This window comes from Hyla sarda, chromosome 4 (assembly GCF_029499605.1).
Source record: "Hyla sarda isolate aHylSar1 chromosome 4, aHylSar1.hap1, whole genome shotgun sequence".
Classification (NCBI taxonomy): Eukaryota; Metazoa; Chordata; class Amphibia; order Anura; family Hylidae; genus Hyla; species Hyla sarda.
The window spans coordinates 122374101-122390231 of NC_079192.1; the positions used below are offsets into that span (position 1 = coordinate 122374101).

Below are 16131 nucleotides of genomic sequence, written 5' to 3' on the forward strand. Positions count from 1 at the left end.
TTCAGCCTTGCAGCAAATTCCCATGAGAATTCCACAGCCACACTGGGGGACATATTAAAAAAACGACTGTCCTTTCTGTTCCAGCAATGTCAATTACACTTTTTTTTTTATCTACATCTTCAAAGGTCCCATGTGCTGCTTTAAAAATATGTAAGAGTTCATTTTCATCCCACTTTTGTTTTTTTGACGCTATTCATGTATTTGTTGCGCCAAAATCTCCTGGTTTCATGCCAAAATTACAGATTTTGGCGCCAAATTGTAAATCCCGGAAAATTCTGGCAGAAGAATCTGTGCAATATTCCATGATAACTCGTGTCCAGACAATCTAGAGCTGTGTGGATAAGACATGTCCAGGGGTTAAATCCGAGTGCAGGTGCAGTGACCAAAAAAAAAAAAAATTATTATAATATTTTTTTATTAATATTTGCCAATAATTATTATTTATATTTCAATAATTGATTAGATGGCTGGTAGTTCTAGTCCACAGTTTGGAGACCTCCTTATTCTGCATCATAAGATAATTTCAGAGGAAAGGTGTCAAGTGTGTTGGATTTTTAACACCTGACCCTATTTTACTGGCTGTGGCTTACCCCTCCCCATACAGAAGGATAGATATCTGATGGCCAAATAAATGACAGTCTTATATAGTTACATAGTATGGTTGGATAAAGACCATCAAGTTCAACCAAGGTGGTGAAGGGAAGGGGTATGGTTGGATGAAGGGAAAGGGATGTGATTTTATACTTTTGCATATGCATTGATGTTATTTTGTTCTAAGCATGTATCTTACTCTTTTTTTTAAGCCATTCCTGCCCTGAATAGTTCCTGAGGCAGACTGTTCCATTCACAGTTCTTATGATAAAGAAAGCTTGACTAAACTTTTTAATTTATTTTGCAAGATAGAGTGAGTGCCTCCTTGTCTTTTAAGGGGGGGTTTACCTGGAACATTTTTCCCACATATTTTATACGGTCCACTTCTATTTTTAAATAAGTTGATCATATCCCCCTTAAACATCATAAGACAACAAATATAATTCTTTTAACCTTTCCTCTCTGCACCCTTTCCAGCTCCATAATGTCCTTTTTATGAACTGATGTCCAAAACTGAACAGCATATTCCAGGTGAGGCCGTACCAATGCTTTATAAAGGGGGAGTATTATGTCCCTGTCCCTTGAGTCCATGCCTCTTTTGATACATGACAATATCCTGCTGGCTTTGGAAGCAGCAGCCTGACATTGCATGCTATTCTGTAGTCTGTAATCTACAAGTACACCCAGATCCTTCTCTACCAGTGACTCTCCCAGTTAAGCCACCAACCCAATTTTTTGGTACCCATATGCATTGTTAGCTTGATAAATCTCCCAATAGTTTTTTGATAATACAAATAAAATAAAAAGTTCCCTGCAGTCACCCCTCAGGCTATGGTAAGACTATATTAACGTTACATGGAATCTGTCGGTTGTAAATGCTGCACAGATGTTAGGTTATGTTCACACGATGGAGATTCCGCAGCAGAGTCCCATTGATTTCAATGAGATTCTACTGTGCTGTTCACATAGCAAAATTCCCATGCCAGAAACAGGTCTTTTTTTTCTGCGGACTCTGCACGGAAATGCATTGCCAGCATGTTCTGCCGGTGCTCCACTGTTCAGTGAATGTCCACACCAAAATTTTCCGTGTAGACACTCCCCTGTGTGAACATATAAATAACAATAAAACCAACAGTACCTCTGCCTAAACTGGTGGTAAACCCAAACTTTATCAATTCACTTTTTTCTGTATAATTCAAGTGTCAGGGTTGATGCCCTGCTGGTAAAGTACTGCAGCTAGGCACGGCTGCTGTTTTAGATACAATAGGCCAGCTGAGCCTGGGCTCTTAAATGGGTACTCCGGTGGAAAACTTTTTTTTTTTTTTAATCAACTGGTGCCAGAACGTTAAACAGATTTGTAAATTACTTCTATTAAAAAAATCTTAATCCTTCCAGTACTTATTAGCTGCTGAATACTACAGAGGAAATGCTTTACTTTTTGGAACACAGAGCTCTCTGCTGACATCTCTGTTCATTTTAAGAGCTGTCCAGAGTAGGAGAAAATCCCCATAGAAAATATACGCTGCTCTGGACAATTCCTAAAATCAGCACTGTGCTCGTGATGTCAGCAGAGAGCACTGTGTTCCAAAAAGAAAATTATTTCCTCTGTAGTATTCAGCAGCTAATAAGTACTGGAAGGATTAAGATTTTTTTTTAATAGAAGTAATTTACAAATCTGTTTAACATTCTGGCACCAGTTTATATTTAAAAAAAAATTTAAAAAAGTTTTCTACCAGAGTACCCCTTTAAGGTGATGGGGAATGCTCTCTGGGCACTTAAGGCTAATTTACTTATTAGGGAAATCCAATGATTTCTTGAGACTGGAGCATAATATGGACAATAGGCCCTGTAACTATGTATAGCCACGGTTTTATTTTAATACCTTAATTCTTGCTGACAGATCTACTTTAAGCTAATAGTTGGTCTAAACTAGACAGTATAAGAATGTGTCCGATTTCCCAAACAGCCTGAGCTATTGTAATACATGAGGCACATTCTTAAACTGTCTAAAGGAAGTTGACACCGTGTAAGAAATAAACATTTTTTGTAAATCCGGGCCAATGTATTTAAAGGGGTACTCTGGTGGAAAACTTTTAACGACGATTTGTTAATGACGTCTATTAAAAAAACCTTAATCCTTCCAGTACTTTTTAGCAGCTGTATGCTACAGAGGAAATTCTTTACTTTTTGAATTTCTTTTTAGTCTTGTCCACAGTGCTCTCTGTTGACACCTCTGTCCGTGTCAAGAACGGTCCAGAGCAGCATAGGTTTGCTATGGAGATTTTCTCCTGCTCTGGAAAGTTCCTGTACAGGCATTAGGTGTCAGCAAAGAGCACTGTGGACAACACAAAAAAAGAAATTCAAAAAGAAGAGAATTTCCTCTAAAGCATACAGCTGCTAATAAGTACTGGAAGGGTAAAGATTTTTTAATAGAAGTCATTTACAAATCTGTTTATCTTTCTGGCACCAGTTGATTTAAAACAAATAAATAAAAATAAAAGCTTTCCACAAGAGTACCGCTTCAATGGAGAAAATCCACATGCAAAGTTTCTTTGGCTGTCCAGGCATTCTGGGAGTTGTAGTTTTGCAACACCTGGAGGCACCCTGGTTGGGAAACACTGGATTAGACACATGACCCGGAGTGCAGCAGGAATGCTAGGAGAAATGTCACTGAGAAGCAGATGGCGAGCTGAAAGAGGGCATTGTTGCTGCATTAGAGTAATGGGCTGGGATAGTCTAGCCATGGTAAGGGACAACTTGTACAACTCGGTGTAGACTTGTTCCTGATACAGCATGGGCTAAGCTTGCTGTCAGCCCTAAGGGCAGTCAAACAACTGCCCCCCCTGCCTGCTTGGACACATACTAGTCCTGCTGTGTCCATGCATCACCACCTATGTCATGGACACACTTCCTTGATTGACAGCTGTGAGTGCAGGGCTCACAACTGGAGGAAAAATCCTCCCACTGTCAGCTTGTGTCCCTCTACTGTCAGTGAGGACAAGCTGTGAATTGTAGTTTTGCTAATGCTAGGGGAGATGTGAGCAGACAGCATACTGAGGGAGGGGGCGGAGACCTGCACAGTGAGGTCGCGCCTCCTCCCTTTGAGAAGAATTCAGACTAGTGAGCTAAATTAAAGGGGTACTCTGGTGAAAACCTTTTTTCTTTTAAATCAACTGGTGCCAGAAAGTTAAACAGATTTGCAAGTCACTTCTATTAAAAAATCTTAATCCTTCCTGCACTTATTAGCTGCTGAATACTACAGAGGAAATTCTTTTCTTTTTGGAATTCTTTCTGATGACATCACGAGTACAGTGCTCTTTGCTGACGTCATTATAATAATAATAACTCTTTATTTATTGTTGTCCTTAGTGGGATTTGAACCCAAGGCCCCAGCACTGCAAGGCAGCAGTGCCAACCACTGAGCCACCATGCTGCCCTTAGCATACATCTGCTCTGCATGGTTGCTAAAATGGACAGAGATGTCAGCAGAGAGCACTGTGATCGTGATGTCATCAGTGTTCCAAAAAGAAAGGCATTTCCTCTGTAGCATTCAGAGGCTAATAAGTACTGGAAGGATTAAGATTTTTTAATAGAAGTAATTTACAAATATATGTTTAACTTTCTGGCACCAGTTGATTTAAAAGAAAAAAGGTTTTCACCGGAGTACCCCTTTAAAAGTGTGATAAAAAAATAAAGGTGCTAGACACAAAAATTAGATGTACATGGTCAGGATTAGGTACTGAGTGACATATAAAAAAAATTTGTAGGATCTGATGGGTACACTTTGACTTTCTATTAAGTCCTTCAGGTATCAATTTTTTTTCTACTGGCAAGAATAATATACATCAGGCTGGCTGTGCCTATTACACACAGAAAACTAATGATCAGTGACACAGAAATGGAAAATATTATGTTATTAATACAGTTATCACATTTGTGAAAGTAATTCGTACCAAGAAAATAAAAAGATGGATTACTCTGAGTGTAGCTCAATGGCACTATATATATATATAAAACCATTGTCTGTAAATGGGAAATATCTGGACACGCTGTACAATAGATCAGGTACAATAATACTGAGGAAGACTTTCCGTTGCCATCATTACAACTTTGAAATTAGGAATTATTACTAAAAGAATACTCAAAATACAATATAAAAGTTTCACGCAAATAAATCAGACCAGACTATTTCCGAAAAACTTAAAATGCAGCACTTAAACTGGACCATCCTGCCTAGCCTGTAACTCGTAGTGCGGGGAGCGATCAGCTGTGTCACTAGCAGATTAGACATTGTCCTGATGTTACCTATTGATTCCTCTACCCATTAACTGTCTAATTCGTGTCTAAAGGTATCCAGACTGTGCTGACATACAGTTTAACGTTCACACAATCGGATTTACTTTTAAATTAGTAGCTTATTTCCCGCTGCAAGTTTGAAAGGGGGTGAGCTCTTCATGGCAAATATTCGGCAGCGGAATCTCCACTCCGCAAAATCAACCCCAGACCGCATTAAAGTCAGTAGGGCATTGTTTACCAACCAGGGTGCCTCCACCTTTTGCAAAACTACATCTTCCAGCATGCCCGGACAGCCGTTGGCTGTCCGGGCATGCTGGGAGTTGTAGTTTTGTAACAGCTGGAGGCACCCTGGTTGGGAAACACTGTAATAGTGTCTGCAGCAGATTTTCAACAGCGGAAATCTGCTGCCGAAAATCTGCTCTGGACAGCCCACCCCCTTTCAAACTCGCAGTTGGAAACATGCCGCGAGTTTGAAAGTAAATCCGGTGGTGTGAATGAGCCCTTAAAGAGGTACTCGTTGAAAAAAAAATAAAAAAAAAGTTTTAAATCAACTGGTGACAGAAAGTTAAACAGATTTGTAAATGCCTTCTATTAAAAAATTCCTTCCAGTACTTAGCGGCTGTATAATTCAGAGGAAGTTATTTTCGAATTTATTTTCTGTCAGAACACAGTGCTCTCTGCTGACACCTCTGTCCGTGTCAGGAACTGTCCAGAGCAGGAGAGGTTTGCTATGGAAAATTGTTCCTGCTCTGGACAGTTCCTGACACAGACAGAGGTGTCAGCAGAGAGCACGGGGGTCAGACACAAAAGAAAAATTCAAAAAAAAGAAATGAACTTCCTCTGTGTTATACAGCAGCTGATAAATACTGGAAGGATTAAGATTTTTAAATAGAAGTAATTTACAAGTCTGTTTAACTTTCTGTCACCAGTTGATTAAAAAAAAAAAAAAAATTAAAGTTTTCCACCGGAGTACCCCTTTAACCCCTTAAGAACCCGGGGTTTTTCCGTTTTTTGCATTTTCATTTTTTCCTCATTACCTTTAGAAAATCATAACTTAATTTTGCACCTAAAAATCCATATGATGGCTTATTTTTTGCACCACCAATTCTACTTTGTAATGACGTCAGTCATTTTACCCAAAAATCTAGGTTTACACTGCAGTTTTTTTTGTGCAGTAGTTTTTTTTTTTCAAAAGGAAGTAAGTGCAGGGAAAAAAAAAAAAGAAAAAAAAAAAAAAGAAAAAAAAAAAAAAAGTAGAAGTAATTCCTTTATATTTCCTATGTTTCTTGGATCTACTTCTGGCTCACCAAATGTCATTACAAATTTAGGAGGCATTTTTGGATGCTATCCAACAGGTTGGCATTCACAACTGATTTTTACATCTCCCCATTTGAGTCCGTCATAAAAACTGAGTAGCGCATGGTGTATACAGATGGCTACACACTGGGTACATTTTCTAGCCTGTTGTAGTGAGAATAACGTACAAGAACCAGACAATGTAAGTTATGGGGAGATATGGGCACATGAAGATTCGGAATAACCAGCCAGATGAGACCTGTTCACGTTGTTCCACAGATGTTGTCCCTGCACGGTTACTGTAGAAAAGCATAGCTGTCCTTACTGCTGAACATCAGAGCTCTGTCATAAATCTTCCTTGGCAGTAGACGCTCTGTTAGTTTCTGAGGAGGACTTGGACTTCGTGCTGTCACTTTTCTTCTTTTTCTCCGGTTTGCTGAGGTTTTTGCCTTTGGTACTACCATCTCCTCCTTTGCCCGGGTAAACTTGTCCTTCCAGTGTCACATCTGCACACCTGTCCTGATTGACAAGGAAGTCTTTCACCTCCCAGGAGTAGGCACCATCACGCAGCATGAAGATCACTCTGTTAGCTCCCACAATAAACCTGCAGTGAACCAGAGAAACACAAGCTGGAATCAGAAAATACTCTTGCCACTATTTTAGTCACCACTGGAGCCCAGTATAGAGATTCTAAGAGCCTCAATAAACTCCTAAAATTACCTCTGAATGTCATAGTTGGCATTGAACAGGCTGCCCTGCCACAAGCTTGTGATCTCTTCCGTTTCCTTCTCTGTCGGGTTTCCAGATACAGTGGCGAAGATCATTATAGTCTTGCCCTTCTTGGTCATCTGCAAAATGCTCTCTGGCTTCGAAGGGTCAAGCTTTGAGAAGTCCACTGGGGCAGGTTTTCTCTTGTGTTCAGGCAAGTCTCCTTCTTCAATGTCATCATCTTCCTGAGGAAGAGAGAATGAGGCAATAATTCAAACATATTCTAGGAATACACACCTGATCTATACAGTATACACACCAGTCTGTCAGTCACCACAGCGAGAAGCGGGCAGGCCTTCCCTTCACAAATACAGCAGACTCAGAACTACAGTGACCCCCCGACCTACAATGGCCCCGACATACAATCATTTCATCATACGATGGCCTCTCAGAGGCCGTCGCATGTTGAAGGCAGCATCAACATACGATGCTTTTGGATGTTGGGGCCATCGCATAAACGGCTATCCGGCAGCACAGACTGCTTCAGCTGCCACCGGATAGCCGTTTACGGTGCCCCGTGTGGTCCGCTGACGATCACTTACCTGTCCTCAGGGCTCCGGCACATCCTCTTCGGGATCCCCTGCATCGTCGGTACTCTCCAAAGTCGTCCTCACGTCGCTGCGCACGCCGTCCCGTCATCCAATAGGAGCGGCGTGCGTAGCGACGTGATGGCGGCGAAGGAGAGCGAGGATGCCGGGGAAGCAGAGGACTTGCCGGAGCGTCAGGGACACCCCGGGGACACGGCGACAGCGATTGAGGGCGACATCCAGGGCAGCGGTGATAAGCGGCGATGGTCCGGAGTGGCGGCGACAGATGAGTATAACCTCCAATACCAGTGGTCTTCAACCTGCGGACCTCCAGATGTTGCAAAACTACAACTCCCAGCATGCTGGGTGTTGTAGTTTTGCAACATCCGGAGGTCCGCAGGTTGTAGACCACTGTCCTATACTTTACATTGCACGGATCCCTCAACATACGATGGTTTCAACAAACGATGGTTCATTTGGAACGGATTACCATCGTATGTTGAGGGACCACTGTATTATTCTAACGTTCACCTTTGCCAAACAGCACAACATTTTTGTGCCCCTTTGGCTAATAAGAATACACACCTATGGGGAGATTTATCAAAACCTGTGGAGAGGAAAAGTTGACCAGTTGCCCATAGCAACCAATCAGATGGCTTCTTTCATTTTTCACAGGCCTTGTTAAGAATGAAAGAAGCGATCTGATTGGTTGCTATGGGCAACTTTGCCTCTCCATAGGTTTTGATAAATCTCCCCCCTAAATTATGGCAGCGTGTTCAGCCGACAGATCTGCTTTAAATGGGACTTTCAGATACAAACTACAAATGGGACCGATAAAAACTACAGACCATGGCGCAAAAAATTAGCCCTCATATAGCCCTGTATGCGGAAAAATAAAAAAGTTATAGGGGTCAGAAGATGGCAATTTTAAACATACTGATTTTGGTGCATGTAATTATCATTTTTAGTAAAATAAAACCTATAGAAATTGGGTATCCTTGTGAGTGTATGGACCTACAGAATAAAGCTAAGGTGTCATTTTTACTGAAAAGTGCACTGCGTAGAAACGGAAGACCCCAAAAGTTCTAGTTTTTTATTTTATTTCACCACACAAAAAAGTTTTTTTTGTTTCACAGTAGATTATGTTACAAAATAAGAGATGTCATTACAAAGTACAAAAACAAGCCCTTATACGGGTCTGTAGGTACGAAAATGAAAGAGTTATGATTTTTAGAAGGGAAGGAGGAAAAAAACGCAAGCGCAAAAGCAAAAATTGGCCTGGTCCTTAAAGGGGTACTACGGCACTAAACATCTTATCCCGCATCTGAAGGATAGGGCATAAGATGTCTGGGGACCCCCGCGATCTCCGGGTCATCAGCAGCGGCATTGGGAACACGGAAGCTCTGAGCCTCCGTGTTCATGACGTCACACCCCCTGCATTCGTGTCTATGGGACGGGGTGTGTCGGCTAGTACGTAGCTATCACGCCTCCTCCCATAGACATGAACAGAGGGGGCGTGGCAGCTGTAACGGCCAGTCAACCGGCATGGAGTGGAGTTCCTTCCCTGCAAGGATGACCAGGGTGCCATGCAGAAGATCGCGGGGGACATCTTATATCGGATAGGGTATAAGATGTTTAGCGCTGGAGTACCCCTTTAAGGCCAAAATGGGCTTAAGGAGTTAAAAGGCTCCTTTACGACAGTTCCAACAGCACAAAATGTATTAAGGGGTTATCCACTAATAAAAAGAAGAGCTAATTTCTTCTAAGAACAGTGGCACACCTGTCCTCCGTTTGTGTGTGGTATTATAACTATGCTCCTTTCTCTAAGGGTGCGTTCACACGTACAGGATCCTGCGCAGATTTGATGCACAGGATTTTCTGCTGTAGATTTCAATGTAAACTAAATGACTGAATACAGTTACATATCCTGCGCAGGATCCTGTATGTGTGAACCTACCCTTATAATGGAACTGAGCTGCAATACCTCACATAACCTGAGAACAGGTGTGGTGCTCTGCTTTTCTAATCCTGGATAACCCCTTTAAATTGTCTTGTAGCTTATGATAATGTTTTTCTGCACTTTTATTGCCATGTGTCCTGTCGCCACCTTCCTGTGCAAATATTTTGCAGCTCTTATTTAAATTTTCTTTTCTAATATTATCAATGCTGGGTGTTGTAGTTTCGCAACAGCTGGAGGAACACCGTTTGGAAACACTAGTTGATACAGGACTTCCCCATTCATACCCGGTAGCAGCACAACGGGACAGGACTCTCACCTCCCACTGCTCCAGCAGCCTCGCCATGTCAGCGTCATTGTAATCCCGAATATCTTTCTTCTTCCTCCTCTTCTCCTCCGCGGCCGCTGTGAGGCTCAGAGCCAGCAAGAGACACACACAGTACAGCCGCACTCTGACCGCCGCCATGACACTCCACTGACTGCGGACATGCGCATTACAGACACCACCTCACTACACAGGACACGGAGGCGGGGCCACATGTGGCTTCTCCTGTCGCTGATTGGCTGCACCTAAGAGCCAATAGCTGAGCGCCGTCTGTTCTTTCTTCTGATTGGCGGCTGTGACCTCCATGTTTGTTAGGGGCATTTACTGGCAAGGACCATAATAGTGATGTATGTGTATGTAAAGGGTGTCCTCTGCATTATACATGCCTCCTCCCGTGCAGTAATAGCTTTGGGTGACTGTCCCACTATTTCTTGGCATTTTTAGTTAAGTTTGTATGACCTTTGATATAGCATTAAGAGTCAGCATACATGTGCATGTTTCCACTGTATAAAGTCCACTGTATAATTAATGCAATTTCCCAACCGGAGTGCCCCAGCAGTTGCAAAACTACAACTTCCAGCATGCCAGGACAGCTGAAGGCTGGGAGTTCTGCAAAAGTTTGATAAGACCTAGCATGATAGGAGTTGTAGTTTTCCACCATGTGCTCAATGCATGTTAGGAGTTGTAGTTTTCCACCATGCGCTCTGTGCATGTTAGGAGTTGTTTTTTCCCAGAATGCTGTCCTTGCATGTTGGGAGTTGTAGTTTTGCGACAGCTTGATGGGATCTAGCATGATAGGAGTTCTAGTTCTTAGCCCGCCCCAATGAAATCTCCAGCATACATGGTAAATGTATCCAGACTCCCAGAATAGTGACATTGTTGCCCCATTCAAGTGGTATACATTAGGAACTGCACAGACATTTTTAACATGTATAGCTTGGAAGAAAGAAGAGACAGAGGGGATAGAAACTTTTACATAAAGAGAATCAACACGGTAAAGGAGAAGAGCATATTTAAAAGAAGAAAAACTACCACAAGAGGACATAGTTTTAAATTAGAGGGGCAAAGGTTTATGCAGTAATATCAGGAAGTATTACTTTACTGAGAGAGTAGTGGATGCATGGAATAGCCTTCCTGCAGAAGTGGTCGCTGCAAATACAGTGAAGGAGTATAAGCATGCATGGGATAAGCATAAAGCTATCCTTCATATAAGATAGGGCCAGGGACTATTGATAGGATTCAGATTATTGGGCAGACTAGATGGGCCAAATGGTTCTTATCTGCCGACACATTCTATGTTTCTATGTAAGGCTGGGTTCACACTACATTTTCTCCCATACGGGAGCGCATGCGGCAGGGGGGAGCTAAAAGCTTGCGCTCCCGTATGTCACCGTATGCGCTCCCGTATGTCATTCATTTCAATGAGCCGACCGGAGTGAAACGTTCGGTCCGGTCGGCTCATTTTTGCGCCGTATGCGCTTTTACAACCGGACCTAAAACTGTGGTCAACCACGGTTTTATGTCCGGTTGTAAAAGCGCATACGGCGCAAAAATGAGCCGACCGGACCGAACGTTTCACTCCGGTCGGCTCATTGAAATGAATGACATACGGGAGCGCATACGGTGACATACGGGAGCGCAAGCTTTTAGCTCCCCCCTGCCGCATGCGCTCCCGTATGGGAGAAAACGTAGTGTGAACCCACCCTAACATAGGTGCCTATGTATGGTGGAGACATCTGATATACGTATACATTGGAGATATATGTAGAGGGTTCCTGCAGCGTATACCTCAGTTGGACACACTGATGCGCAGTGTGAAAACAGAACATAGAGATGTGGTGTTGTCACCAGTCTGCTACTCCATTCATTAATAACTAGCTGCCCAAATATATACTGGGCGCTGCTGGGGAGGCATCATAGTGTAAAGGGAACCTGTCATTACATTCATGCTGCCCAAGTCACAAGTTATCAGGATGGTCTCCAGAGGCTTCTACCTGCCCTACCAGCCTTAATTGGGCACTTTCAAAAACCTTTTATATGTTGTACATCTTGGCAAAATATTAACCTTTCTAATATATTTCATAAGAAAAATTTCTTTCCTTTTTATAGACACCATGGCTTATAAAATCACGGCTTTTTCCAAGCAGAAGCACAGGCATGGACAAAGTCCAGTAAGTGAGGGTGGGCTAGCACTCCTCTGTGTGATAGGACAGGAGAGAGCACAGAGGAGTACTAAGAGACAGGAGAGAGTACAGAGGAGTACTATCAGACAGGGGAGAGCACAGAGGAGTCCCATCAGACAGGAGAGAGCACAGTGGAGTCCTATCAGACAGGAGAGAGCACAGAGGAGTGCTATCAGACAGGAGACAGCACAGAGGAGTGCTATCAGACAGGAGAGAGCACAGAGGAGTGCTATCAGACAGGAGAGAGCACAGAGGAGTACTATCAGACAGGAGAGAGCACAGAGGAGTGCTATCAGACAGAAGAAAGCACAGGGGAGTACTATCAGACAGGAGAGAGCACAGAGGAGTACTATCAGACAGGAGAGAGCACAGAGGAGTGCTATCAGACAGGAGAGAGCGTAGAAGAGTGCTATCAGACAAAAGATAGCACATAGGAGTGCTATCAGACAGGAGAGAGCACAGAGGAGTACTATCAGACAGGAGAGAGCACAAAGGAGTCCTATCAGACAGGAGAGAGCACAGATGAGTGCTATCAGACAGGGGATAGCACAGAGGAGTCCTATAAGACAGGAGAGAGCACAGAGAAGTGCTAACAGACAGGAGAGAGCACAGAGGAGTCCTATCAGATAGGTGAGAGCACAGTGGAGTGCTATCAGACAGGAGAGAGCACAGAGGAGTCCTAGCAGACAGGAGAGAGAACAGAGGAGTCCTATCAGACAGGAGAGAGAACAGAGGAGTACTATCAGACAGGGGAGAGCACAGAGGAGTCCCATCAGACAGGAGAGAGCACAGTGGAGTCCTATCAGACAGGAGACAGCACAGAGGAGTGCTATCAGACAGGAGACAGCACAGAGGAGTGCTATCAGACAGGAGAGAGCACAGAGGAGTGCTATCAGACAGGAGAGAGCACAGAGGAGTACTATCAGACAGGAGAGAGCACAGAGGAGTGCTATCAGACAGAAGAGAGCACAGAGGAGTGCTATCAGACAGAAGAGAGCACAGAGGAGTACTATCAGACAGGAGAGAGCACAGAGGAGTACTATCAGACAGGAGAGAGCACAGAGGAGTGCTATCAGACAGGAGAGAGTGTAGAGGAGTGCTATCAGACAAAAGATAGCACATAGGAGTGCTATCAGACAGGAGAGAGCACAAAGGAGTCCTATCAGACAGGAGAGAGCACAGATGAGTGCTATCAGACAGGGGAGAGCACAGAGGAGTCCTATCAGACAGGAGAGAGCACGGAGAAGTGCTAACAGACAGGAGAGAGCACAGAGGAGTCCTATCAGACAGGTGAGAGCACAGTGGAGTGCTATCAGACAGGAGAGAGCACAGAGGAGTCCTAGCAGACAGGAGAGAGAACAGAGGAGTCCTATCAGACAGGAGAGAGCACAGAGGAGTCCTATCAGACAGGTGAGAGCACAGTGGAGTGCTATCAGACAGGAGAAAGCACAGAGGAGTGCTATCAGATAAGAGAGAGCACAGAGGAGTACTATCAGACAGGAGAGAGCACAGAGGAGTGCTATCAGACAGAAGATGGCACAGAGGAGTACTATCAGACAGGAGAGATCACAGAGGAGTGCTATCAGACAGGAGAGAGCATAGAGGAGTACTATCAGACAGGAGAGAGCACAGAGGAGTACTATCAGACTAAAGATAGCACATAGGAGTCCTATCAGACAGGAGAGAGCACAGAGGAATACTATCAGACAGGAGAGAGCACAGATGAGTCCTATCAGACAGGAGAAAGCACAGATGAGTGCTATCAGACAGGGGAGAGCACAGAGGAGTCCTATCAGACAGGAGAGAGCACGGAGAAGTGTTATCAGACAGGAGAGAGCACAGAGGAGTCGTATCAGACAGGAGAGAGCACAGAGTAGTACTATCAGACAGGAGAGAGCACAGAGGAGTCCTATCAGACAAAAGATAGCACATAGGAGTGCTATCAGACAGGAGAGAGCACAGAAGAGTACTATCAGACAGGAGAGAGCAGAGAGGAGTGCTATCAGACAGGAGAGAGCACAGAGGAGTACTATCAGACAGGAGAGAGCACAGAGGAGTCCTATCAGACAGGAGAGAGAACAGAGGAGTCTTATCAGACAGGAGAGAGCACAGAGGAGTGCTATAAGACAGGAGAGAGCACAGAGGAGTCCTATCAGACAGGAGAGAGCACAGAGGAGTACTATCAGACAGTAGAGAGCACAGAGGAGTGCTATCAGACAGGAGAGAGCACAGAGGAGTCCTATCAGACAGAAGAGAGCACAGAGGAGTGCTATCAGACAGGAGAGAGCACAGAGGAGTGCTATCAGACAGGAGAGAGCACAGAGGAGTACGATCAGACAGGAGAGAGCACAGAGGAGTACTATCAGACAGGAGAGAGAACAGAGGAGTCTTATCAGACAGGAGAGAGCACAGAGGAGTGCTATAATACAGGAGAGAGCACAGAGGAGTCCTATCAGACAGGAGAGAGCACAGAGGAGTACTATCAGACAGTAGAGAGCACAGAGGAGTGCTATCAGACAGGAGAGAGCACAGAGGAGGGCTATCAGACAGGAGAGAGCACAGAGGAGTCCTATCAGACAGAAGAGATCACAGGGGAGTGCTATCAGACAGGAGAGAGCACAGAGGAGTGCTAGCAGACAGGAGAGAGCACAGAGGAGTACTATCAGACAGGAGAGAGCACAGAGGAGTACTATCAGACAGGAGAGAGCACAGATGAGTCCTTTCAGACAGGAGAGAGCACAAAGGAGTCCAATATAATTGTTGTTTTTTACAGTTTGTTTGGGGCACTATATTGTATAGGGAGCAATTTAAAAACTTAACTTGGGGGGCACAAAAAAGTGGACATTTAATATGAGGGGCACAGCACAGTGGTCATTATATTTTAAGAGCACATGACAGGGGTGAGCCCCTGTCATGTGCCTCTCATATATAATGCCCCCTTTGCTGTGCCCCTCACATATAATGCTCCTGTCATGTGCCCCTCACGTATAATGCCCTCTGAGGGGGAAGGACAGGGAGCATTATATGTGATGGGCACATGACAGGAGCATTATATGTGAGGGGCACAGCACAGGGGGCATTATACGTTAGGGGCACAAAACAAAACAGCTTTTTATAGCCAGCCAAGAGTCTTTCAATTCTTGTTTGAGGTATCTTTGCCCATTCTTCCTTACAAAAGTCTTCCAGTTCTTTGAGATTTCTGGGCTGTCTGTCACCGCTCTTTTAAGGTCTATCCATAGATTTTTTTTAATTATGTTGAGGTCAGGAGATTGTGAAGGCCATGGCAAAACCTTCAGTTTACGCCTCTTGATGTAATACCCCGTGGATTTCGAGGTGTTTTTAGGATCATTAACAATTTGTCGAAGCCATTCTCTCTTTAACTTTAGCTTTTTCACAGATGGCATCAAGTTAGCTTCCAAAATTTGCTGAAATTTTTTTGAATCAATTTTTCCTTTTACTCGTGAAATGTTCCCTGTGCCACTGGCTGCAATACAACTCCAAAGCATGATTGATTCACCCCCATGCTTAACAGTTGGACAGAGGTTCTTTTCATTAAATTCCGTTCCCCTTCTTCTCCAAACTTACCTTTGCTCATTCCGGCCAAAAAGTTCAATATTAACCTCATCAGTCCACAGAACTTGTTTCCAAAATCCATCAGGCTTGTCTATATGTTCATTTGCAAAGTTCAAATGCTGATTTTTGTGGTGAGGACGTAGACGAGGTTTTTTTCTGAGGACTCTTCCATGAAGAACATATTTGTACAAGTATCTCTTTATAGTGGAATAGTGTACCACAACTCCAGTGTCTGCCAGATCTTTCTGGAGGGATTGTGCAGTCAAACATGGGTTTTGAATAGTTTTTTTCACAATCCTGCAAGCTGTTCTGTCTGATATTTTTCTTGGTCTTCCAGATCTTGCTTTAACTTCCACTGTTCCTGATAACAGCCATTTCGAACAGAGGATATTGACATCTGAAAACATTTTGCTATCTTCTTATAGCCTTCTCCAGCTTTGTGAGCACCAACTATGTTCAGATTTCTAGACAACTGCTTAGAAGAACCCATGGTGCTGATTGTTCAGGCAAGGTCAGATGAGTCTGGGCATTTTAAACCTTTGAGATTGACATCACCTGGTCTTCCCACATGATGATTGAGAACAATCAATGACACTGGCAGGTCTCAGCTTTGCA

At 43.7% G+C, this 16131-nt stretch overlaps 1 protein-coding gene across 1 annotated transcript; it reads right to left on the reverse strand.

The window, feature by feature from the left end:
* Positions 1-4472: 4472 nt before the first annotated feature.
* Positions 4473-9989, reverse strand: MESD (mesoderm development LRP chaperone). The gene is made up of 3 exons (XM_056571985.1): positions 9755-9989; positions 6904-7136; positions 4473-6787 (listed from the first exon to the last, which is right to left on the reverse strand). The coding sequence occupies exons 1-3, from the start codon at positions 9899-9901 to the stop codon at positions 6529-6531; spliced, it is 639 nt and encodes a 212-aa protein (XP_056427960.1). The 5' UTR covers positions 9902-9989; the 3' UTR covers positions 4473-6528.
* Between the last annotated feature and the right edge of the window lie 6142 nt (positions 9990-16131).

Coding starts and splice junctions, on each gene's coding strand:
- MESD (XM_056571985.1), bottom strand. CDS start 9,901: ATGGCGGCGGTCAGAGTGCGGCTGTACTGTGTGTGTCTCTTGCTGGCT. Junction 7,137..9,754: donor GGCTGCTGGAGCAGTGGGAG/GTGAGAGTCCTG, acceptor TCTCTTCCTCAG/GAAGATGATGACATTGAAGA. Junction 6,788..6,903: donor GCCAACTATGACATTCAGAG/GTAATTTTAGGA, acceptor GGTTCACTGCAG/GTTTATTGTGGGAGCTAACA.